The 26,465-nt window shown below is 47.4% G+C and overlaps 1 protein-coding gene across 1 annotated transcript; it reads right to left on the bottom strand.

Moving 5' to 3' along the window:
• Window positions 1-658: 658 nt before the first annotated feature.
• On the bottom strand, window positions 659-11,077 carry TEDC2 (tubulin epsilon and delta complex 2). Its single transcript, XM_014252517.2, has 10 exons — window positions 11,052-11,077; window positions 9,239-9,337; window positions 8,971-9,020; window positions 7,829-8,504; window positions 6,365-6,418; window positions 4,434-4,518; window positions 3,988-4,096; window positions 3,681-3,782; window positions 3,070-3,281; window positions 659-872 (listed from the first exon to the last, which is right to left on the bottom strand). The coding sequence occupies exons 1-10, from the start codon at window positions 11,075-11,077 to the stop codon at window positions 729-731; spliced, it is 1,557 nt and encodes a 518-aa protein (XP_014107992.2). The 3' UTR covers window positions 659-728.
• Between the last annotated feature and the right edge of the window lie 15,388 nt (window positions 11,078-26,465).

The following is a 26,465-nucleotide window of genomic DNA, read 5'->3' as shown; positions in this document are numbered from 1 at the left end:
TTATTCCCTGCTACACTGTTTGCATCCAGGAGCCTGATGTGCTGAGGCAGTCAAGAATCTAGAGCTTGTTAGAGACAGCCTTGGAAAAAAAAGCCAAAATCAGTCTCTGAAGCCCTGAAGGAGCTTCACAAAACCTCAGCTAACAGGTCAGGAAAGTGATATAGAACAACAGAATCACAGACTGGTTTGGGTTGTTGAAAGGGACCTTACACTCATCTCATTCCAGCCCCTGCCATGGGCAGGGACACCCTCCCACTATCCCAGGTTGCTCCAAGCCCTGTCCAACCTGGCTTTGGACACTTCCAGGGATCCAGGGGCAGCCACAGCTTCTCTGGGCACCCTGTGCCAGGGCCTGCCCACCCTCCAAGGGAACAATTCCTTCCCAATATCCCATCTATCCCTGCCCTCTGGCACTGGGAAGCCATTCCCTGTGTCCTGTCCCTCCAGGCCCCTGTCCAAAGCCCCTCTCCAGGAGCCCCTTTAGGCCCTGGAAGGGGCTCTGTTGGATTCTCTTCTTGGGGCTCTCCCAGCCTGGCTCCAGAGTAGAGGGGCTCCAGTCTCCTGCTACAAAAGGAAATTTAAAAGAAGAAAACAAAAAAAGCCCAATAATAAAAACAACCCTCTGGAATTTAGGTGAATAAACAGGCAGAGTAAAGAAGTTAGTAGAAAATATTTATTGCTTAGAGCTGTCTTTGGCTCTGTGCAGGACTAGCAGGAGGCTCCCCAGCTCAGTCCAGCAGCTCATCTCGCACCAGCACAGGGAAGTGCCGGCCACCCTCACAGAGCTGGGTGTGGATGGCCCGGAACAGCCCTGCAGAGCCCTCCAGGAATGGCCTGGCCTCCAGGACAGGCAGCAGCTCTGCCATCATCACCTGGGCAGGAGCAAAGGAGACACTGTCACCAGAGCCAGCAGCACTCCAGTATTCCTTGAAGTGGCTGCCTAACAAGTGAAATCTAATCAGAGCAGTATGACTAATAACAGGCTAATTGATTGATGGGTATTTTCTTTTGTCATATTTAATAAAGGCAGTGGTTCATTTTCTGCTCATGAACTACCTCGGCTGCCACCCAGCATTTCCAGAGCAGTAAGACAAGTGGCAGTGCTGCTGCCCTGCTGGAGGGAAGGCCCAGCACCAGGATAAGATCAGCATCCTGCAAGAAACTGAAGCTGGTGTTGGTTTAGGAGCTCTGCAGCCACACAGTAAAGTGCTCACTCACCCAAGGGTAAATTCAACCCTCCAGTCAGGACTGTTCCCATCACCCCTGTTATGCCAGAGGTCTAAGTGGCCAACTCCAGCCCAAACAGGCTACAGGGACTGCTCAAGCTGTCCAACATTCCCTGGCCTGGCTGCTGCTCCATTAAACCTATGTTTGGATCTCAGATCATGCTGTCAAACAACCCAGTGCAGCATCAGTATCAGCTCTGGGATTAGGACTGACTGACAACTCAAGCACAGGCCACTTCAATCACTGGACAAAAATGGGTCTTCAGTGCCCCACTCTTAAACAGACATTTTGCCTGGGATTTTTATTTTTTATTTTTTTCATCTGGCATGAAATGAAGAAGTCTGAGTGGCCTGCACACCAAAACCCCCCCAGCCTGCTGCACACTCTGCCTGCCCAGGAGAGAGGACAACTGCATGTGTCAGCCACCTCCCTAAAGGCTTCCAGAGATCCAGGAATGTTTGGACAACACTCTCAGGCATAGGGTGGGATTCTTGGGCTGTCTGTGCAGGGCCAGCAGTTGGACTTGTGATCCTTGTGGGTTTCAACTCAAGTTATTCTGTGATTCCATGATTGCTCCCTGCTGGATACAGAGGAAGACCCAAACAGAATAGAGTACAGGGACAGGGGAGCAGGACACAGCTGCTCATCTCTGGGAAGTCTCTTTCTACAGACATGAAAGCTACCTAAGGGGAAAGATGGCACATGAAGGGAGTGCTGCACTGCTCCACCTCCATCTACCTGATCTGCTCCTGATACTTAAGAAGAAACAGATCTTCACCATCAAAGACAGGCCAAGAGCTACCAGGAATTTCTATGACGCTTGGCATTCCTCCATGGAAAGGCAATGGACAGGCTTGGCCCAGAAATAGGTATATCCTTTTCTGGGATATTTATCTTGTAACATGTCCACTTGCTTCACCTGTCCCAAGAGTTTCACTTATCCTGCACACTCTGCACAGAGCTGCTTCAGACCCTCAGGGCTCACCTGGCACAAAGCACCTATTTGGGTATATGTGCAGAAGGAACTTGAGTCAGCCAACAGAGCAGCAGGAAATCAGGCTTTGGTCATCACTTCATTTTGGGTGGATAAAAAAAACCCCAAACCCTTCATAATCCATAATATAGGATTATAGTGCTGAAATCCCACTTGAAGTCAGGTAGCAATCTGTCTTCAGCCACAGGGCTGCAACCAGTTATTAATAATGCCTCTCTGGCTCACAAAAAATGACTTTGCCAAAGCCTCTATCGTTCAGGTCAATGGCAAAGAATAGGTCAAGGAGTAGATTTGATTTCACAGATCTTCTCTGCCCTTTGCTGCTGGCTGAGAAGAACAAGCAATCCCTGTGTGGCAAACTCTCTGCTCAGGCTGCTGAAGAAGCTGACACCTCCTACCCTGTTCTAACAGTCTTGAATGGTAAAAGCAAGAATAGCAGCACAGTGGTTTGAGATTTAAAAGGAAAGCAACAGAGAACAGAGGAGTTCACTTCAACTGGAAGTCACACAGGAGGGAATGAGGGAATGAGTGCCCTAATAGGGCTGTAAAGGCCTGACAAGAGGGACATTACTAACAACATGTCCACTGCCAAATTCTTTCAGAATAGGTAAATAAAATCTTATCAGGAGAGGGTCAGGCATGTAAGGGCCTCTGCTCTGCCCCTAACCATAACAACAACAAAGTAAGTCCCATTCACCAACTAAGAGAACAAGGCATAAACACAGAAACATCACTAGGGGAACTTGCTATGCTGCTACTGCCCATCAACACCTTCTACAGCCGCTGCCGCCCCACAGTTGTCCTTTTATTTCCCTGCTCCAGGAACACTGACACTTGTCCAGACTCACCTTTTGTATGGCAATCTCTTGGTGCAGCATTGACACTTGCAGCTTCAAGGCAAACAGGTCCCTCAGCTCCTGGAGACTGCAGTAATAGAGGAGAGGCACAGCCAGCATGTCTGCACTGTCACATGTCTGTCCCCTGGCAGGGACACAGGCTGAAGAGCAGCTCCCCACATCCCCAGTGCAGTCTGGACGCAACCTCAGCTGGGACTGCAGAGCTGCCAGGGTACAAGAAAAGGCAGGAGACAAAAACATTCAAGTTAAATCTGTTCTTGCAGACTTTATGATCTACTTATTGTTCCCAAAAACTAATGGCTAAAGACACTGTATTAATCAAGGTAAGCTCCTCACACATGGCACAATCAGGACACCCTAAGCTGTGGCTTGCATTGTCCCCTCCCCAGCCCTCTTGACCTGCAAGTGCAGTTCAAAGCTCCAAGTCTCTCCTGAACACAGAGGGGTGGCACACAGGTACCACAGATTTGTTTGCCACCAGAGAATTAAGTGTCCCATTACCATAAAAATAATCAGGTGAAAAATGACCTTGGTCCAGTGTCCTGCAGACAGATGGCAAAGGGCCACCTTCATACTGACCACAAACACAGGGACTGTCTCACCTGCTCGCAGCAGCTGCAGCTTCTGCAGGCACTGGGACACTGTGGTTTGCAAACCCTCCAAGGTCAGAAGGCTTTCATACTCTCCTTGCAGAGTGGGAGGGTCTACAAGAGATGCAGAGAAAAAGTGTGAGCACTCCTCCCCAAACAGCTTCCAGAGTGGCCCTGAGTTCACCAGCCTTCATTTCAGACAGAGAATGTTCCTGTCCCTCATGTCCAGCACACACCAAGAACATAAACACATGGAACTGGAGGCCAAATCATCCTTATTCCACCTTCTGCACTCCCACTGCCCTTTTTCCCTCCTTACCTACAGGCTCAGCTTCCACATACTGCCTCAGACGGGAGGGGACATCCTGGAGGCCCCTTACCTCCTCCTCTATCTCTGCAGGACTGAGGCTCAGCTTCGGGGAGCGAAACTCAAACAGCAGCAGATTAAGGAAGGTTCCACAAGACAGCTCTGTGCAGCATCCTGAGCCCCAGGCCAGGCCAGCTGGGATCAGGGCAGAGGGGCCAGCCTGGGAAGTGGCACTGCAGGGGGAAGGTGAGGATAGCACAGCACAGCTGTGCAGGGCATGCTTGCCTTGTGGCCACTTTTGGCTGGATCAGAAGTTTTGTAAGTGCTCAACATCTATACTGTGAAAAAACCCACTGCCTACAGACCCAACTGGAAGTGCTGTTATTGGAGGTATAATTCTCTCCAGCAGGGAGCTCACTGCAGAGCAATTGCACCCCATGCCTGCTAGGAAAGGATACAGTTGTCTGGATCCTCTCCATAAAATGGGTCCTTGCAGCTGCTGCATCTGCACTTGTTTGGCACAGACGACATCTCTGCCATGCTCTGAAATTCCAAAGGGGCAGGAGGTGGAAGTTATGCTCCTTTGTACCAGACAGTGCTCATGCTGAGCTGTGACACACCAGTGTGGCATATCAGTGCTTTAATTACAAGTGTGTCCCTCCCCTCTCTCACAGGTTATTTATCAGCCATTCCCAACTCATTCCCATGACTGCTATCAGATCAACAAGGACACCCTGCAGAAAGCATCAGACTCTGAAAAACACCTGTTACTCTCTCATTTTCAGAGGAAGGATCAGAAGACAGACAGCACATTTCCATAAGCAGAGTATGAACACATAGCACATCCCTCATTCTGTTGTATTGTCCTGCCTGTGTTTATACCCCATGGGAAACAACAAATCTTCCCTTCCTTTCTTATGAGTAAGTCATTTGCATTTCTGTATATTTATTCTGTTAGTATAGGTATACAAAAAAAGAGCAGACAGGACAAACTCTCACCCTAACTACTTCATATTCCAAACTTCCTCGAGATTCTTCTGTGATAATTTTTTTGCAGGGACAAAGTGGTATGTTTGGCAAGCAGAATGACAGCAGCATGTCAGAGATGCGAGACAAAGGTTTAAGGACATTATCATGAGGAACCTGGCCAGGACTTCACACAAAAGTCCACCAGTTTTTTAGATAAAGCATTGCACAAATAACAGCACTACCAGAGAGATGCATTTCACTCACAGAGTTCAACATCCTCATGGATGCACTGTGCCCATAATATCTTTTCCTTAAGGACTGTCTCCCAAAACCTGCTGCAGTAAGCGAGAGCCATCAGGAGGAAGCTTAAAATAGTTCTGCAGTGCCTGACTAACTCAAGTGTGCATGTGTCTTCCTTCTAGCCTAATGGGTCTTTTAAATCATGTTACAATCTGCAGGTTTCAGAAATACATTATGCAAAGATGTGGCAAGGTTAATGGAACAGGAAAGAACAGAAGTTCCCAAGAAAATCTCCCCTCTACAAGGGATCTTTAGTGCAAAGGTTATTCTCAATCTGTTACTGAGTTGAAAGCAATAGTGAGAAGTATAAAAATTACACCGAAGTGATTAGAATGCTGAAAGGCTCAATTTAGAAGTGAAAATTAAGGATATAAAGTCTTTACAACTTGCAGAAGGGCAGCTAACAAACTGGTGACTGATAAATGACAGTTTCCAAGAGCAGGAGGAATTCTTGAGGGCAGCACAAGGGGTTATAGCCAGATTTAAGAAAGGGTTTATGCTTAATATCTGAGCAAAGCACATAATGGGCAATCTGCTGAATTACAGCAAGAATTTTCAGAGGAAATGTGGGAAACCCTTCTAGAAGAGTGAAGAGTGGACCAGAGTACACAAACCCCAAGCACCTGCATCAGCCCTGCAGTAACACTGTAGCTGGCTCTGTGTTAGAGCTCAGCAGCAGGAACCAGCCTCAAACAGAGACAGCTGTGGTGCATCCAAGCTGCAAAGCCAGGGCAGGGATGGTTTGGGAAACTCTCATTGGATAGTGTATACAGCCAGCCATTCCACAGTGTGTCCTGCCTTCAACAGTTGTATGGCACCAGCAGAGACTTCTGCTGCACTGTTAAACCCACGATTAAAGCATTCCAGGAACTTCACCACTAAGTGATTAATGGTAATTAGCACTTGGAAAACTAAAGTAGCACTAGTGGCTACAATAACAGGAGAACACATCCTCAGCAGCAGCCTTGCAGTATGGGAGCTCTTCCTGCTCCCAATTCAGGCCCCACGCCCTGTGGGGTCACTGCCTCCCCTGGGCATGAAGAAAGAGCCACACCTGACCCCTCCTGACAGCCCTGAAGCTGAGGGTAGTTCTGGACTGAACTGGTCAGACTGGTCTTACCTGGAGTTCCTGGAATAGGCTTTCCTGTAGGATAGGGGGAGCTTCAGCTGGCATCTGTAAAACAGGAGCAGGATCAATCCTGGCAGGTGGAAATCAATTAACCAAGTCTTGTCCTCCAACAGGGAAAAGGGTGTTTTGCCAAAATCTGAAATTAATTTAGCTGGATTGGGAGATGTCAGCAACTCTGGAGGTTGGATCCACCACTGTTCTCAGACTGTCCTCAAGGAAGGAAGATTAGGCTGCTGATTTGACTCATTTGACTCCACAGGCATCATGAAGCTGAGCTGGGAGAGCTCCTGCATCCTGCCACCAATCAGAGGTTCATCCAGGATGAGCAGCTGGGAGCAAAACCATGGCACAGCAGAGTACAGACATGGAAACAACACCTTCAGGGAAGCTTGTCCGCCACACCTTGTTGCCCTACCTTAGCAGGACAGGGCAGCTTTGCTTAGCACCATGTCACACTCAAAGAAATAGGAAAGGGACATTCCAGCTTCCACTGGAAATATGATTCTTAACCCTAAATTGTTATTACAAAAACAGGAGGGTTGACAGTTGTTAGTCACATGCAGACTAGGAATGCAAGGCCACAGGTGGAAATTTAAGTAAATGTTTGAATCCAAATCCCTGTTCCCACAGCAACTGTCACTAAAGTGTCCTGGGGCCTTTCCAATGCTAATGAGAAGGGGTAATTTCCTCCCTGCACAAACACAAGAGTTAGGTTGTGGCAGCTGAGAGAATTATGCCTCAAAACTTTCCAGGGACATCGGATTGAGCCTCAATGTTTTGTTAAAACAAAAGAGGAAAGAAATTACTTAAACAAGACAGGCTGGCATGAATGCAAAGCCAATCTTGTAAGTATTATTTTACCACTTTTCCACAAAGAATCTCAGTAACATTCCCTTCACAATCCTTCCTACACCAAACCCTTGAAACAACTGCACTCTAGTCAGTCCTGATGCTTGTAGTTACACGGGCAGTGTTACAGGTTAACAGGGACAGCATTAAACCCAGATGCCATCCCTCCAAACAGCACCAGGCACATGCTTTAGAGAGAGAGAGAGAGAGAGAAAATTCATGCATTATGTATTATCACTGTGTAAAAATAGAATAAATAAAAAAATCAATATGCTATAATAGAGAGTGCACTCAGAGGAAAGCTAAGGCTCAAGAAAACTCTACAGAGACAGCTTTCCAAAACACTCACAGGGGACTATGAAAAATCAGAAGTCTTAATTGAAAGGCTTTCAAAGTCCCAGCCAACTAAGAATAAGCCCTTAAAATGAAAACACTTACTCAACCACAATAAAGGCTTTTAAACTGTATAGGATCCTTCCTCTTGAGAGGGATGTGAGGAGGATGAAGCCAGGCTAGGACCCCCAGAGCAGCCAAAGCCAGCAGGATCTGTACACGTGCCTGTGAGTGCAGAGCAGAACAGAAGAGGTGCCCACCTCCCACACTTACCCCTTTTCCTGCAGGGTGCCTGTCCCCAGTGAGGTGTTCCTTTCCCATGGACCTGCAGCATCCTCCTTTTTGCTGGACTCTCCCAGGAAACCACAACTTTTCTTCCCTGCATCAAGTAACTGCTTGCCATCAGCTATGGAATTCTTTCCCACAGTTGAACCCCCTCCAGAAAAGCTTTGCTGCTCATTTGGGGCAGATTCAGACAAGCCAGGTGTCTCCCAGGGTTCAGCTGCAGCACAGGCCTCTCTGGCACTGGCACCAGTTGCTGTCCTGTGACTCCTTCCTTGTTTGGAAGTCATTCCTTTTGAGGAAATCTTCCCAGCTGTCCTGGGACCTTGAGAAACACATCTGGCTGGGACTTTCTGCTGCAGTTTCTTCAGGTCTGGGTCAGTCCTGTAAGGGGCTCTTAACTGGTATGGAGAGGGCTTCTTCAACAACAAAGGCTTTTTGCTTCCAGCTCTCACCTTCCTGCACTCATGGACATCCTGAACAGGTACAGGCACCTGCTGCTCTTCAGCTTTCTTGGGAGAATATGCCTCGCCTGCCCATTTCTTTCCGGTAGCTCCCTGAGTCTCTAATGGAGTTTTCAAGATGCTTTTCCTGACTTTCAGTGCCTTCTCTAAGGCCCTGTTGAGCAGTTCCAGCTCCTCTAGCTCCTTGGGTGAAGGCCTGTCTTCTGCAAGAAGAGAAAACATGTCAGAAGGCTCAAACCTGGATGTTCCCCATTTGACGCTTCACTAACTTGCTCTTCCAGGTAGTACAGAAAGAAACTAAACCAAATGAATGGTGCAGGAAGCTATTTAGCTTTTTAGGTGTGGGAACAGCCACTTCACAGAGGATGCAGGCAGGATTGCCAGAAGCTTTAAAGACCCAGGATGGATGTGAGGATGAACCCGGGAAGACAGTTCTCCCGAGTCAACCTCAACAAGTGACATTCCCACACTTGGGTCAGGCCCACAGTCACTTTATTGCCGGCCTTGGCTAACGAGGCACGACTCCAAGCTAACCCCAAGAAGGAGAGCGGGCAGAAAAAGGCAGAGGGGGTATTTAGGTGGATGCAGAGCATTGGAATGACTCCTAACACCGCAAATGGTCCGGGGCCGGTGTGGCATGAGGGGCAGCAGCCCGGGGGAAGCACTCACCATGTTCAGTGCTGGAGCCTGGCTGTGGCTGCTCCTCTTCTTCATCATCCCTGGAGGGAACAAACAACGAACAGGGGCCGGCGTTGCTGCACCGGGACGAGATCAGCACCCCCGGCCCGCGGGGCCTCGGACACGGCTGAGGGACCAGCGCCCGGGCCTCCCTCCTCCCTCCGGGCCGCCCGGGCGGCTCAGCACACACCCGGGTCCCGGGCGGCTCAGCACACACCCGGGTCCCGGGCGGCTCCGCACACACCGGTGCCGCACTCACCAGCGCCACAGGGGCGCCCGGCTCCGCGCCGTCCGCCGCCCCAGCTCCCGCCGCCGCTCCGCGCCCTCGCCCAGCGCCGTCCTCAGCGCCGCCGCCGCCCTGCAAGGCCCAGCGTGCTCAGAGCCCCGCGGGACCCGACCCGGCCCGCCGGGGCCCTGGCCTCCCGCCCTCACCTTCGGCCGCAGCCCGCAGGCAGCATCAGCCCGGCCGCGGCCCCGCCGCTCCTTCCGCCGGCCCCGGCTCCGGCCCCGCGCTCGCTACGGCCCTGCCAGGACCTGCGGGCGGGGCGTGTCCCGCGCGCGGCGGCAGCGGCCCCGGCCCTGAGGCGTTCCGGCTGCCCCCGGGTCCCGCTCCGCCGTAGTCCGAAGGGTGTCGGCCAGGGGGGTCCCTGTTGTCGCTGTGCTTGCCTGGCGCGGGCGGGACAGTGCCGGGGACTCCCCGCTGGGCCCGCGGAAGCCGCTTTTCCCTCCGCTGCCTTCAGTGCTTCCCTCTCCTTCCTACGCCCTCTGAGGGGGCTCGGGCACCGCGGGCCCGTCCCACAGCCCGAGGTTCCCGGCCCTCCCGGGGTCAGGACACAAGGGGTTTGTTCCTCCCAGCCTTGGCAGTGGAGCGCTCCGAGAACCCAGAGCCCCTGGGCTCCGCACGGGCCGCGCAGCCGGAGGCGGGCCCATCCGGGGCCGGTGTCAGCCCCGGGAGCCCTGGCAGAGCCGCCTTCAGCCCAGCGGACACAGCGCACGGCAAACTGCTGCTGCTGCCGCCCGCGGTTTGCATCAGCAGGAAAGATAATTTGTGGGGTGTTTTTGATGGAGAGGGGAATCTGCCTTGCCCTGCGGCTGTGGGGGCTGCCGGGTTTGTAGCGAGGACTCGGAGTGCTGCTGGATCCCGGCAGGATCAGCTCTGCTGCGGAGCAGTGCAGTTCTCCAGAACAGCCCGTAGCTGGCACTGTCCAGGCAGCTGAGAAGCAGGAATCCTGTCCTTCCCCTCGCACAGCAGAACCGAAGTTAACAGGAAAGTTAGAAAGTAGGAAAGAAGTGGTTCTTCGCCTTCAGTGGCTCAGTCTTGAGGTTGAGATGCTCGTGATTCTCTGCAGCCACGTGACCACAGACTTTTAAAAAGAGAAGTTGAGAATTCCAGGTGATTCATCGAGACAGGGTTTTAAAACCCCTTATAAAACATTGTAAAATGTCAGAAAAATCCTCACACATCGTGAGTTTTCACATTCGTGAACTCAACATTCTTCCAACTGTAATTTGCACTTTTGGCACAGACAAAGAATGATTTCTCTCTCGATCGGTAGACTTTGCAACGAATCTGGCAAATAGGCTGGCCTCTTCCTGCCCTGAATCGTATAAAGAAGTGTGAGTTCACTGTTAGAGCACTGTGAACACTTCGCTTCTGAGGCATGAGCCAAGGCAAAGCCCAGCCAGATATCTCTGGGCTCAGCAGGGCTGATGGGAATATCAGACACTCTGAAAATAGTTTAATCTACAAAGTGGCACTTCTCCTCAGGCACCTGCATGCTGTTGGCATTTAAGTATTAAAAACAACCAAAAAAGTGATCAGCCTGCTGTAATCCTGGAAAGTCACCTGAGGCATGAAGCCTGCTGGAGCAGCACTACTGACATGGCTACCTTTGGCATCAAGTCTCTGTGGTTTGGCAGTGCTAAAAATTATCCTCAAAACCCAAGGATCCCTTTGTACAGGAGATGAATCAAGTGTGTGCCCCTCCTGAGCCTTTGGCTTGGTGCAGGCAGTACAATTCCCCCCAACAGACAGGAAAGGCTTAATGTGGCACTTGGCTGCTAAGCTGCACCTTGCTGGGAAGAAGGTCATCTGCATGTTGGCTTAGAGTAAAGATTTAAGTGAGGTAAGGGCTGCTACCATCATAAAATCAGGAGGGGCAAGTGGGGTGAGGAGGGCAAGGCTTTACCTTGTCCCTTCCAGCTACAGCCAGCTCTGGTTAAACCATGGGTGAAACCACAGCAGAGACCTTGGCACCCCAAGGTGATAATTGGCAGGTGGAGAGCAGAAACCTCCTGACAGAGATAAAGCCACTCCTCTGCTGGTGCTCAGGGTTCATAGGTGCTGACACTGGACATTACAGCCCAGCTGCTCCCATCCCTCTCTCCTACTCCCCTCCACACCTCCACCATGGGCTCCTGCTGCCTCGCCTTCTGAGGAGTCTTTCAACAGGGCAGCTGCTGGGTAAATCAATTCCTGCCTTGTCCTGTGGGTGGTTGGGTTTCCAGTGGATTATCTGACAAAGCCAGTTGAAGAAAAGGTCCCAGGTGTGTGTATCTGACTCTTTTCACTGAGAGCAGCTTGTGCTGGAATGGGTTAATGTAGCAACAGGCCCTGCACCGGTACAGACCTGATGTGGCACAGCTGGCATAGGTGACATTTGTGCCAGGGCCTGGATTTTAAGCTAACAGAATCCGAACTGTGTTTCTGCTTCATGACATTGCTTGCTGGGAAAATGCAAGCATTGCTAAGTAACAATTCAACTGGTACAGAGATTTAGTTACAAAAGACAGGTTAAAATCCTTGTGTGATGTACTGCTGGTACACAGGTCTGGCACCAATTATTTTTGGGCCTGAAGTCACGAGAATTTGGCACAGGTGAGATGTAATGGACGTTACACTGCCAAGACTCATTCACCTCTCAGGCTCACAGGTGCCAGGTGATTTTCTGCAATCTGTATTTCTATTTTCCTGAGAGTCCAACTCTCAAATACTTGTGAGTATACAAGTGCCCATAACCCATCATGATAGGATTCCTTGGGGCAAAAGTAGACATCACTTAGCAACAAGAAGAGAATAAAAATTAAACCAGGAGATAAACTTCATCACTAATACACCTCCCCATACTTTCTATGTTATTGCTATATTATTCCATGAGCTGTGCTCCTCCTGTGTGCTGCCCCTGGGGATCAGTGCTGTTTGCAGAACTGGCACAGGAGAATCCTCCCCATGTTGTGGCTTAACCCCAGACAGCAACTCCGCCCCACACTGCTCACTCACCCTTTCCCAGTGGGATGGGGAGAGCATTGTAAGAGGAAGAGAATTCATGGTTTGAGATAAAGACAGTTTAACAGGGAAAGCAAAGGCCATGCAAGAGAAACAGGACAAGGAATTAATTCCCTGCTACTCCTGCGGGCAGGTGTTCAACCATCACCAGGACATCAGGACACTGTCACAGGTAACAGTTCCTTGTGACAGGAAAGGTGAGTGCTAATGTCTTTACAAACAATTCCATCGGTGAGGGGATGAGTGATAACTTCTTTGAAATGGATCTTAATGTCTCTACCAGCTTCAAGCAGCAGGTTTGTTACAAAGCCCAGACAGCTTTGATTCTTGAAGCAGACAAGTCGGTCTGCAAGAGCTTGAGTTTCTGAACTTTGGGGTAAAATGACAGGTTCAAGGGGCATATGTGGCAGGGAAAGCTGTACCGTCCTCATTCCTCAGCAATGGAGAAAGGAAGAGGGCAAAATGTGGCTGGGAGTTTGGGATAAAAGGTGGCTGCACCCTCTGAAACCTTGGGAGAGAAAACCCCATGGGTGTGTACCCTGGTGGACTCTCTCCCTTTATTCGAATAAAGTTGCAGGACTCCTCTGTCTCCTTTATGAGCCCCGGCTTTTCATAGTGTGATCTTCTGTACAAGCCCAACAGTAACCCACCACTAAACCACGTCCCCAAGTGCCACATCTATGTGGTTTTTTTAACACCTCCTGGGCTGGTGACTGTACCACTGCCCTGTGCCATGCCTGACTGCCCTTACAGTGAAGAATTTTTTTCTCTAATATCCAACCCAGAGCTTCCCTGGCAGAACTTGAAGTTGCTTCAGCTGGCTGGATAAAAAATCACAGCAGGGACATTCTCACTGGAAAATACTCTGTATCCTCACCCTCTTCCTGAATGTTACATTGGATCAGCCCAGTCTGAAACAAAATGGGGAGGACAAAGGAAATCTCCTGTATGTGAAACAGATTGTCAGGAAAATAAATCCACAAACACCAGAGGATTATGTCTTAAAAGGGGACAGAAGAGTCCGGTAAATTTATTTGAATAAAGGGGGAGGCCATGGGGCATTTCCCCTGGGGTCTCTCAAATTTTTGGAGGATGCAGCCTCATCTTTATCCTTATTTCCTGACTGCATATCCTTTTTTTTTTCCCCATTGGCTGAGGCACTTGAGAGGTACAGACTCCCCAAAATGCCTAATAGCTGAAATGCCTAATACCTAAGACAACCTTCTAATATTTACCTCTCTCCCTCTTTGTCTTTTCCTTGTGTCAATTAGTGGAACCCCTTATGGAATTTATGACTCTTCTCATTGTTTCCATCATCTCTCAGTGTGAGAAATGAACTTGTAAAAATTCGTAAAAATCTAAATAAATGTATATAACAATAATGATATAAAATATAAAGTACAGTATGACACACAAGCCCTTCCCAGATCTAGCCACGAATTCCCACTCAAAGGATAACGATCCTAGCCGGCGCCCATCAACAAAAGAATAGACAGGACGCGGCCCATCAAGCTGACAGGAAAAAAAAAACTCCTCAAACTGACAAGGACAGGCTCGGTGACCATCAACGGGGAAGAATAGGCAGGACACGAAACATCAAGCCAAAACGGAGAGGCACCGACGAGATATTCATCACCGGACCCGAACACCTCGCCTTGCGGGCTACCGTTGGGGGAAGCCATCAAGTAAACAAAAGGAAAAATCCAGCCGAAATATCCATCGGCTCCAACCCGGGTCCCGCCATCCCATCCCGATGGCCTGGACCACAAGAGCCACTCAGAATTTCTTTACATATGAGGAGACTCGGTCCGGACGTCCATTCGACTCTATTCTCCAATGCCAGGAAATCAATTCATACGACAATCAAGGACTCGTTGATGAATGGTGCCTGCCTGGAATTTGGCCTCAAGGCTAAAAATCCCTATAAAAACACGGACAGTTTTACCCTCCTTCGTGGATTTGGGAACACCTATACCTTTGGGTATAGACCCCTGTCCACCCAGCGCTGCGCTGTTTGTTTTATTGTGGTTTTCCCCTCATTGTTTATTTTTTTATAAAAATTGTTTTATAATAAATTGTTTTTATTTAACCCAAATCTGCCTTTGCATTTATAACAGATTGGTGCCGTGACTCGGATCGGAGAAACTGCGGGGAATCTCGCTGCCCAGGACGGGTACCCCCGCTGAATTTGGCGGCCTGGTGAGTTGAGAACCCCCGTAGTTCGTTCCGATATCCGAACCAAATTTAGGCGGAGGTAAAAACCACAATAAAAAGGATAAATCCGGATCGGAGAGCTCGGAAGGCACGGAGCCTTCGGGAGCCGCGGCTTACTTTGCTCGTAAAACGTCTAGTGCGCACAAGGGACACCCACGCAGGAAAATAGCTGTAAGTACTGCTGGTTGAGCGGGCGATCGGGCGAGTGTGTGAGACGTGATCTGATCACCGAAGCGAGTGCGGACTTCAAGGTCGCGTTTCCATCCTCCCCGCGAGGGAATTGGCCGGCCGCGAAGGAAGCGATACAGAGTGAAAGTTTTTTTTTTCCCTCGACACACACTGGTAAAACCTGAGACCAAAGGGTGTCTCGGGAACTGATCGCAAGGTACTAAGAGGGGAAGGGACGTTCTTGTCGAGCTCGAGGCTGGTAAACCCTCTTAGTAACGGACCCAGGGGAGAGGTCCAGGGAAGAATCAAAAGTTCCAATTACAAGAGACCTCAGCTCAGCTCGCTGAAAGGTGAGTATCGGCAAATTTTTGATTCCTAAGTACACAACGCAGAAACTGATATCGACTCACGGAGAAGTCGAAGAAAGGTAAGAATATATTTGCGAAGTATAGGGCAGAAAAAGAGTAAGGTTTAAAGGAAGAAGCACAGGAGAAGATTCCTCCGATCAGGGGGAGGAATCACCAGACATCCCCACTGGAAAGTCCCTTGGGGTGGATGCTAAAAACACTGGGAAGATTGTCCCCAGAGGAAGGGAAATCAAAGGAGAAATTAATACATTATTGTATAGAGGTTTGGGGAGGACAGGAGTTGAGAAGTCACCTCACTTGGCCAGTGTTAGGCACATTTGAAAAATGGACGTGTAACAAGTTGTTCTCCTATGTGGAGAACAAAGTCCCCTCAGATCCTGAGGAGAGGGAATACGCCAAGCTCTGGGTAAATGCCAGAGTAGGGCTAATTCCAATTAAGCAAAAGAAAAACGTGAGCCGAAAACTGAGTCCTGGGAACCCCTCGATCACTTACCACCCCCGTATCGAGGACCAGCGGGACCTTCCTCTGTAGATCAAGAAATGCCCACAGCACCCTTGGGCCCCCGAGACCAACCCACTGAGATACGTGTGTCTCAGACGGGAGACTCCGGGCCAGCAGCGATGCCGGCAGCCCTTCCCCTTTTCCCCGCCTGTAAACACCGTAACCACAGCAACCTCCTCGGAGGTTTTTTCTGCGCAAGGCTGGGGAACACCCTATCCATTCCCTGCCGCTCCAGCCGCCACAACCGGGACCCTCCCATACAACGGAGGGGACTCCTCCCTTCAACCGGGTGGCGGCAAAATTCCCACCATTAATAACAGGGAGGCCAACACACAATCACCAATTCCCCTCCCGCAAGTAGAACCCGTTTTAAGAGCGAGAATGACGGATAATGAATGGGGAGAGAGTGAAGAGGGGCACCGGTTGCTCCCTCTTAAAGAAGTACCGACGGCCCGGGAGTGATCGGTTTTGTGAATGTCCCCCTTATAACTCTGGAGATGTAAGGGGCTTTAAAAAAAGAGATGGGGCGGTTGTTAGATGACCCTCTCGGAGTGGCTGAGAAGTTAGATGAATTTTTAGGGAGTAACATTTATACCTTTGACGATCTTATGGCAATCCTGAGATCACTGTTTAATCCGGAGGAAAGAGAAATGATTAAACAAGCCGGGATCAGAGACTGGGACAGACGCAATCCACAGGGGATGCCAGGTAACCAGAAATGGCCTAGCGCAAGCCCGAGCTGGAATGCACAGACAGAGGAAGGCAGACGGAACATAATGGATTTAAAGAGCATGATTGTACAAGGTATAAGAGAAGCGGTCCCTAGGGGCCAGAACATTAGCAAAGTTTTCAAAGAGTGTCAAGGAAAAAAAGGAACCACCCACTGAATAGATCGAGAGATTACGGCGAAGTTTACAGATTTACTCTGAGACTGACCCGAACTCTCCTGTGGGGGAGGTTCTGTTAAAAACACAATTTGTTGCTAAATCTTGGGAAGATATTAGGAGGAAATTAGAAAAGATTGAGGGGTGGCAAGATAAAAGTCTTCAAGAGCTCCTAAGGGAAGCTCAAAAAGTGTACATGAGAAGAAAGATGAGAAGCAGAAATCGCAAGCTAGAATTTTAGTAACAGCGGTAAAAGAAGTCCAGAAACAAGAACAGATGCAGGGTAAGTTTAAATCACTACCCGGAAAAGGTCGAGATTCTCACCGGGCAGCCCCGGCCCCACGGAGAGAGCCCCCGGAATGCTACTACTGTAAAAAGGTAGGACACGTTCAGCAGAATTGTAAACAAAGAATAAAAGATGAGAAAATTTTTCAAGAGGATTAAGAGTGTCAGGGGCTCTTTAATTTGGGGACCAGAACATCCAAGAAGCCCTTGATAAAATTAAAAGTGGGCCCCTAACAACAAGAAGTAAGTTTTCTTGTAGATACTGGGGCAGAGAAAAGTACCCTGCAGAAATTGCCATACGGATGTGTGGCTAGCAGAGAAAAAGTTTTTGTAATCGGTGCAAAGGGAGACCCCTTTGAAGTACCTATAATAAAAGATGTGGAAATAGAATCTAAAAATAAAATTTGCTTAAGGAATTTGCTATTAGTAGAAGAAGCAGATTACAATTTACTGGGAAGGGACATGATTGTTGCTTTAAGAATTAATATCTTGATTAAAAATTCTGAATTAGTGGTGAAAATATTTAAGTTGACTCCTAAAAATGAAGAGAAAATAAACCCTGAAGTATAGCATTCAAAGAGAGAAAGGAGTTGAAACAAACAATTGATGACCTCCTAAACGAGGGTACTTTAGAGCCTTGCATGTCTCAACACAACACCCCCATCCTGGCTGTAAAAAAAAAAAAAAAAAAAAAAAAAAAAAAAAAAAAAAAAAAAAAAAGACGGATGATAGCGTCCGATTAATCCAGGACCTACGAGCGGTAAACGCTAGGACCCGGACTAGATTCCCGGTGGTGGCCAACCCCTATACTTTACTAAATAGACTCACACCAGAAGATGTGTGGTATAGTGTGATTAATTTGAAAGATGCTTTTTAGACTTGCCCTCTGGATGAAAGGATGAGAGATTTTTTTGCATTTCAGTGGGAGGACCCAGATACAAACCGAAAGCAACAGCTAAGGTGGACGGCCCCCCCCCAGGAGTTTGTAGAGTCCCCCGACCCTTTCCGGACAAGCTTTAAAACAAATCTTACCCAAATTTGCTCTTGAAGACAGGAAAAAGCTTTCACAGTATGTAGATGACTTGCTAATAGCTGGACCGACTGAAGAGAGTGTGAAGAAAAGCACGATTGCCTTGTTAAACTTTCTAAGAAAGAAAAGTTTGAAAGTATCAAAATCCAAGCTGCAATTCACAGAGCCTGAAATAAAAAAATAAAATACCTCAGACATTGGATATCTCAAGGAAAAAAATTAGACCCGGGGAGGGTAGCAGACATCCTTGCATTGGCTGCACCAAAAAACAAAAAAAAGCAAATTAGACAAATTCTAAGGCTCTTGGGATATTGCAGGCAGTGGATTGAGGGTTTCAGTGAAAAAGTGAAGTTTTTGTATGAAAGATTAAACACTGACAGGCTGAAGTGAACTGAACAGGATGAGTCTAATTTCCAGAAATTAAAAACTGTTCTTATGACTGCCGCCCCGGTACTAACTCTACCAGATACGAATAAAGAATTCCAGTTGTTTGTGAATGTGAGTAAACAAACAACACAGGGAGTCCTGACTCAGGAATGGGCAGACAAAAGAAAGCCTATAGGCTTCAAAGATCTTAGATCCAATCAGTCGGGGTTAGCCTACGTGTTTACAAGCAATTGTAACAGTGGCTCTGTTAATAAGAGAAGCAAGGAAAATAACTTTTCCTCCCCTGGTAGTTTACACTCCCCACGATGTGAAAAACATATTGCAGCAAAAAGCAGAGAAGTGGCTGACTGATTCCAGGCTTCTAAAATATTAAGCCATCTTAATCAGCTCACCCGGTTTAGAATTGAAAACCACTGCACAAAAAATCCTGCTCAGTTTCTATTCAGAAAAATTAGTACATGATTGTTCTAAAATCGTAGAGCTGCAGACCAGATAAGTTACATCAACGCAAACTGTGATTGTTTTCCATTTATACATTTTAAATATGCTTGTTGTAAACAAATTTGAGTAACCCACTGTTGAAGAGAGTACAAACCTAAGAGACTGTGTACCAATTGTCTGACTAAAGAACAGGAGCTGACTAGCCGTCTCTTAATACTTGCCACCAGGGCGGGATTGTTGGAACTCGACTCTCCTGAGTGGTTCCTACTTTTTCAAAAGTGGATAAGAGGGAAACTAGACTCCAAGGCAGAGGCTTTGGAAATTGAGTGCCGAAAGACAGTAAAAGTACCGTGCAGGACAAACACAATTAAGTCGTCTCGGTGGGCTGCTTTCAAGAGAAGGTACGCCATTAGGACTACAAGGGCCCCTGAAGAATATCCTTGCTGCCGAGAAGATGGTAATCCCCGCCGTATATTTCTATACGGGCGAAGGGCAAGGCAGAGGGATACACCGGTGGGGAATCCTGACTGTCCTGAGTCTAGCCGTGTGCTTAGCCGAGGGAATGATTCCCGAGGTACCTCCGGGGGAGCGTCTCCTGGGGAAGTGTGAGCAGTGTCAAACTGCCACAGATACCAGACGAATAGTTAACTACTGTCCTCCGGAACGTTGTTTGTCTAACAGCACTCAGTATAATCTTTGTGAATTAAAGGGGAAGGTCTAGTGTTACCACTCAGGGGCAAAGCTTAAGAACGGGCAGTCTAAAACTCCTATGAAAAGAAAGACTAAAAATTCCCATTTCAGGTATAAGAGAGAAGTGGAAATGATTTCCCCAATTCCAATCTGCAGTCAATGTAACAAAACTGTCTAGATAGGGGGGAAAAGACAATCCACCTTTTTGACATATTATGCGGTTAACCCTTTATGTTACAATAAAGCGAATTTGAAAATGTGTACCATGGGAGGGAAAGTATATTGGGAAAGTAGAAATTTAAAACATGAAAAAAAGGTTTTTTTTATAATGAACCGATAATCCTTGATTTGTTAAAAAGTAGTAATGACCGGGTATGTTTGCAATTCAACCAAGTATTCTGCTTCTCCAGGGATGAGGAAGGGGTGGACCCTGAAAACAAAATATAAAACAACTAACCCTAGAGTTAAAGAGGCGAGAAGCAGAAGCTCAGAAAAAGAAACTAGAACAGGAGAGGCTTAACTCTCTTAGTGAACATTATGAGCAATTAGAGAAACAATACAGCAATTGGGGGTTGCCAAACCCCAACCAGAATCTTTTCATAGATCTAATGCAAGAAATAGCCACAGAATTAGGTCTATCTAACTGTTAGATCTGTGGCGGTTTAAAATCAGCTGAAAAATAGCCTTGGAAGGGAGAGGAACTAACCCCAGAGTAACTTCTAAAAATGAGAAGGCTCTAAAATATCAAAAACAAAACAAAGACCAGAGGGAAAAGAATTCACTGATTTAGTAGGCTATACCCCGTGTGTAAGCACACTCACGGTGAATTCGGAAAGCAAAACAAAAACCTGGCAACCTGAACCACCCGCGGGCTATTGGAGTCGCTCCCGAGGGAATAACTGTGAATAGATGGAAATAATTGAACTTTACTGGTACAAAAACTCTGGGGCCAATCCCTTCCATGAGCTAATAGAATTGAAGGAATATTGAGATGATCCGGCAAAGTTGAACAAGGGTTGGGAAGCTCCTGATGGTATATATTGGATATGTGGAAAAAGGCATACAGCGAGCTACCCAGAAAATGGAAAGGATCCTGCACACTTGGAATAATTCGGCCCTTTTTCTTTACTCTACCTAAAACAGAGAGTAAATCATTGAGCCCCTCTCTTTGAGACATTAAACAGACAAAGGAGGGAATTAAAACGGAAACTACCAATAGCGGGAGGCAACCAGAAGTGGAACGAGGAAGAATAGCCTGCCGAAAGAATCATTCAATATTACGGGCCCGCTACTTGGGCAAATGATGGCAGCTGGGGTTACAGAACCCCCATTTATCTCCTCAACAGACTTATCAGATTACAAGCGGTGGTAGAGATAGTTTCTAACCACACTTCAGAAGCCCTAGAACTCCTAGCCAAACAACATTCACAAATGAGAGCTTTTGTGTACCAAAACAGACTAGCTCTCGATTATTTGCTAGCCGAGAAGGGAGGAGTGTGTGGCAGATACAACGAATCCGAGTGTTGTATGGAAATAGACGATTACGGAGAAAACAATAAAAGGATTGGCTGCTGAAATTAAAAAAGTAGCTCATGTGCCAGTCCAAAAATGGAATTCAATCCTACAAGCCTCCTGGTGGGACCAGATATTCGGGCAAGGGGCTTGGTGGAAGAAGCTAGTATTTTTCATCACTTGTTCAGTTGCCGGAATCATTTTCCTTCCCTGCTTAATTCCTTGCTTCATCAGACTAATTCACTCTGTTGTGCAAGGAATGCAGATTGCCACACTTCCAATTGATCCTGAGAAAGCGCAAGGGAGACCTACTCCTCTCTCTAAACTAATGAAATTAGAAGAAAAAAAAGAAAACGAAAATGTGATTAAAGCCTTAAAAAATTTTTAAAAAATAAATATAACCTGGCACAAGCATATAGTGAGAATTCGTTAACAGACTGGGAAGAAGATGAATGTGAGTAAAAAAAAAAAAAAAATTATAGTCCTCCCCTGCAAAATTGGATGAAATAACACGAATTTTTAATGTAATAGATTATTAGGCGGGGGACTGTGAGAAATGAACTTGTAAAAATTCGTAAAAATCTAAATAAATGTATATAACAATAATGATATAAAATATAAAGTACAGTATGACACACAAGCCCTTCCCAGATCTAGCCACGAATTCCCACTCAAAGGATAACGATCCTAGCCGGCGCCCATCAACAAAAGAATAGACAGGACGCGGCCCATCAAGCTGACAGGAAAAAAAACTCCTCAAACTGACAAGGACAGGCTCGGTGACCATCAACGGGGAAGAATAGGCAGGACACGAAACATCAAGCCAAAACGGAGAGGCACCGACGAGATATTCATCACCGGACCGAACACCTCGCCTTGCGGGCTACCGTTGGGGGAAGCCATCAAGTAAACAAAAGGAAAAATCCAGCCGAAATATCCATCGGCTCCAACCCGGATCCAGCCATCCCATCCGGATGGCCTGGACCGCAAGAGCACTCAGAATTTCTTTACATATGAGGAGACTCGGTCCGGACGTCCATTCGACTCTATTCTCCAATGCCAGGAAATCAATTCATACGACAATCAAGGACTGTTGATGAATGGTGCCTGCCTGGAATTTGGCCTCAAGGCTAAAAATCCCTATAAAAACCCCGGACAGTTTACCCTCCTTCGTGGATTTGGGAACACCTATACCTTTGGGTATAGACCCCTGTCCACCCAGCGCTGCGCTGTTTGTTTTATTGTGGTTTTCCCTCATTGTTTATTTTTTTATAAAAATTGTTTTATAATAAATTGTTTTTATTTAACCCAAATCTGCCTTTGCATTTATAACACTCAGTATTCAATTTTATACATCAGCAGACCTACAGTTTGTTTGTAAAGACAAATCTCTCATTCCATTTATCAATCAATGGGATCCTTCCCACTGTTTTTTTTTTTTTTTTATCTCTCAGTATCTAGCTTTATTTACCAACACATCCATAGTTTGTTTGTAAAGACAAATCTGTCATTCCTTTCACGATGGAGTTACACAGTGTGTATCCAATGGGAAAAGACTGTCGCTGAGGTGAGAAGATCCAAAAGAAAAAGGAAGTTCTTTCCAAAGTTCTCATGTGTCCAGCTGGGAGTTTGGGCTAGGGGAGCAGCCGGTGTGGGGAGCGCAGGGCACTGGCAGCTGGGTTTCCCTGTTCTGGGTCACCTCGGGCTCCAGCGCTGCTTTCTCTGGATGTGGCCCTGCCGTGGCTGCAGGGACACAGGAGCTGCTGGGATCAGCCTTCTTCAGAGGCTCTGATTTCACTGCTGGAGCAGAGCAGGGACAGGAGGATCCACTGCCCCACAAGAATTTCTGCCAACAGCAGAGATCAAAGCCCCGGGCTGCGGTGCAGGTGATCCCTGGCTGGGCTGTGCCGGTCCGGGCTGGCTCTCAAGAGATCCTGTCTGACCGAGTGGGGAGGAAGTGAGGAACCGTGGTTTGGTATTTCAACAAGGAGAGCTGGGCTGTGGAGTGACACCTGCAGAGAGGGAAGGCTCTGAATCTGGAGATTTGGCCAGGGTGTTTGGAAAACATCTGCAGCAATTCATCACTACCCCCCTGAGCACCATGTGCAGGAGTGTTCTGCCTTTGCTGTGTTACTCTGCCAGTGGAGTTTTCTGATGTGCTGCAGTAACAAGTGGGTCTCTCCCGCCTTGTTTCAGTAGAAAATTATGCATTTAACACATGCAGGTCCCCATAAAGCCAGACCAGGAGTTTACAAACCACAGGGGTAGCAGTAGATTAATACTGCCCCTGGGGACTGAATGTGTTAAGGATCATCACATTAACACATCTTCAAAATCCTGAGCCCAGGCTGAGGTCTCAGTTCACACCAAATGAAAACCATGTCCCTGGGAGCTTTTGGACAAGGGAAAGGCCTTTCCCGGTTGTTTGCAGAATCACCCATATCACTGAGGTATTTATGGGGCTGTTTTGCCCTCCAGGCTTCTCGCTCCCTGATGTACAGGCTGGGAAAATGCAGCCGAATGGAAACCTGAGGGAGATTTCCTTTTTTTCTCTCTGGCCTTTTCACAGGACAGACTGTTGAGAAAAGGAGATGGGGTTTCTCTGGGACAAAGAGTACCCACCCATTGACCAGGGCTTCTCCTGTTGGGCATCATCAAGGCCTTCCTTAAACAATCCTGGGACCAAGTCTGGCAGTGAGATTTGCATGATCATTTCATGCTCTGAGTGTTTTCACAGCACCATTAATTCCCTGGGATGTGCAGCTTCTGGGTATGAGGGGTGAACTCTGAGCTCATCACCAGTGGAGGCTGTGGGTACTGAAGTTTGCATGAGTTAAAAGGGGGGAAAAAAAGAAGCTATTAGCCAAACTCACAGGAAAGAAGAACAAAAAACAAACACCGTCAGGAATGAAATGCAAAGGTCTGAGCTCTGGGGAAGTTTGAGCTTCATGGAGGATAGAGAGGAGCAAGGGCCAAAGACAAATATTCTTTTATTTCCCTCAGAATTGCTAACTAAGTGTATAACAAATGCATTTTCTTGTCTTCCATTATAACATTACTGGATAAAAGCTAAGACACTGCTGTCTGCTTCTTGGAGAAAGTACAAATATGGGGCATACACACCTTGGAGAGGCAAGGCCAGACTCAAACACATTCACATCTATTCCCAAATGTTTGCCTTCTACCTGAAGAAAAGAATGCCAAGCCTTTGACAGGGCCTAGATTTCCCATCTCAGGACATTTTGGGCCAGCACAGTGAGGGTTGTTTGGGAGATCTCTGTGCAGGGAATGGAGCAGAGCACAGGTGGGCTCAGCCTGACCACTACACTGCCCCACTGCCTCTACCAGCTCTGCAGGCACCTTCCCCTGGTCCCATGGCCCCTCCCTGCCCTCTGGCATCAACTGGGCAAACTGGGCACTGCAGCAGGAGATCTTTCTGGCTACTGCCCAGGTAGCAGCTGCCTGCTGGAGGAGCTGATGCCTGTGCTATGTGAGCAGGTCCTGATGGGAACATGTGTGGTCCTGGTGGAGGTGGTCCTGTGGTACAGGAAATTAAAACTCTGGTAAAAGTCCAAAAGGCTGGAAAACCACGTGGTGTAAAGGCACAAGAGAGAAGTGAGCTGGAAGTGATTGTACAAATAAATCTACTTCACTGCTAACTGAAAAGGAGAAAAGACTGAGAAAGAAAAACCTCTGGATAGTCCTGTATCCATTAGAGAGATCCACAGTGTCCACAGGACCGTGCTGGTAGCAAAAAAAGGACAATAAGCCATGGCTTTATTGATTGCTTCTCCTCATTGTCTTTTATTATTTTCCTATTTAGTTAATAATTAGAAGTTAGATGAGAAGGGAATTGTCAGCTCTGAGTCTGGGGTGTGGTGACTGATGCTAAAAGAGATTGCAGTAATATATTTAAATTTTACTAAAGCACTTGACACTGTGTCTCAGTTTTCTGCACAAAACTGATTAAGTCATTATAAGTGAAAGCTGACGATGGAGAAGACTGCATCAGGTGGAGGAAGGTTTCTAAATTTCTGTAGACATCACTGCCAGATTAAACTCTGATTAATCAATGCAGATTAACATCATCTTTATCTTTGCTGCTGGTATCAGACAAGACCTTTCAGCTCCAGGCCATCACATCATCTATTGCTCAGGTGAAAGCATTTGATGAGCTCCATCCTGTTCCCTGTGGGCAGCAATCAAGCTCAGAATTGAGCTTGTTTTTCTTTATTCAGTTTCATCTTCCTCTTCTAGAATTCAAAAATTACTGCAGGTCTTCATGTGTTGGAAATCTCATTTTCATTACTCTGAACTTGATTTAAGACCTAAGTTGGAGTTTTTCAGCACAGTTGAAATTCACTTACAAATTCAGCTGTCCATTTTGCATCTCTCTGAGGGCATTCAGCTGAAACCAAGTAAAAGTCTTTCATGTACACCAATCATGATGTGCAAACCCATGTCATCTCTGGAAGGGCTTCTGATTTCTACTTGTATCTCACACTCACTTTCTAACCCACGTGTCTGCTCATCCTTTCCTTCACTGGTGATATTTGTACTAAAATTACCTTCCACTTCTCATCCTTGTGGAGAATGTCAGCACTATCAGACAGGTCCAGCTCTCAGATTTTTTCAGAAAAAAAATAAAATTCCCCATCTGCTGTTTTTGGTGCCGTAGAAATAAAAACTACTTTCTTGTATCATCATTTTAATGCCTCATCTCTGGGAAAAAATATTAGTGGTGGGACCTAGATCATCTAGGAAGGGTTGTTGTTTCCATACTGTGTCAGCTGCCCAAAGCAGGAGTTCTCCATCTCTTGAGCAGCTCCACACTTTGGTAAGATCTCCACTGAGTGCTTGAGTTTCTGTCTGACCAGGGACAGAAATTCAGCCATCAGCAGAGGTGGCTGTTGGTTCCTAGCAGGGAGCCAGATCAGCCTGCAGAGGAAAAAGTTGCTTCAGTTCTCCTCTGTGCTTTGAAGCAAGGGCTGATTATGAGCCATCAGAGGGGCTGTGTCCTAATCAGCAGCTGTGGCTTTTATAAGTCAGCTTTTATAAGATAAGCCAGCCACTGAGACCCTCTTTCATAACCTCCTAATTTCCCCAGGCAGTTTGGTCATGCCTGACACCCTGGAAGACCATGGCAACATTGAAGAGGTTTTGTTTCCATCGTAATAAATCAGATACTTCATTCCAGAAGGCATCACAGGATCTGCATCACATCCATCTGTGAAAATACAAGGTGAATTCCCTGTGAATTGGGTTTTTATCTTGAACAGGCCTGAACCCAGCTTTGGCCTGAATGAGGAAGGGTCTGGTCCAGCTCGTGTAAGGTGAGGGGAGTGCAGGAATCAGTGCAGAGCTGCTGATGGGGTGGCTGAGAAGGTCTCAGAGACCCTGATGGCCCCAAAACATCCTCCTGGCCTTTATCATAGAATCACAGGATGATTTAGTCTGGAAGGGACCTTAAATTTCATCTTGTGCCAGCCCTGCCCTGCCACGGGTGGGGATGCCACTCACAGATCAGAGACCAGGAAAGTGTTCTACCACCTTTGTTTTCAGTTTTTATCTCTAATTTGAGCTGACAAAGCTGTTCTGTAGTTCTCTTACTACAGGGGTTGAGTGACCATCGTCTCCATTCAGATTCAAAAGCTCCAGATAAGGAGCTAATTGTGACTGTGGTGGTGTGGTTTATAGGGGACATGTTCCCCTGACAGTG

The sequence above is a fragment of the Pseudopodoces humilis genome, chromosome 18 (assembly GCF_049639895.1).
Source record: "Pseudopodoces humilis isolate 2021_Gansu_Grassland_sample_001 chromosome 18, ASM4963989v1, whole genome shotgun sequence".
In the NCBI taxonomy this organism is placed as follows: Eukaryota; Metazoa; Chordata; class Aves; order Passeriformes; family Paridae; genus Pseudopodoces; species Pseudopodoces humilis.
The sequence above is the reverse complement of the archived record's forward strand: the minus strand, read 5'-3'. Positions and strand labels throughout refer to the sequence as shown.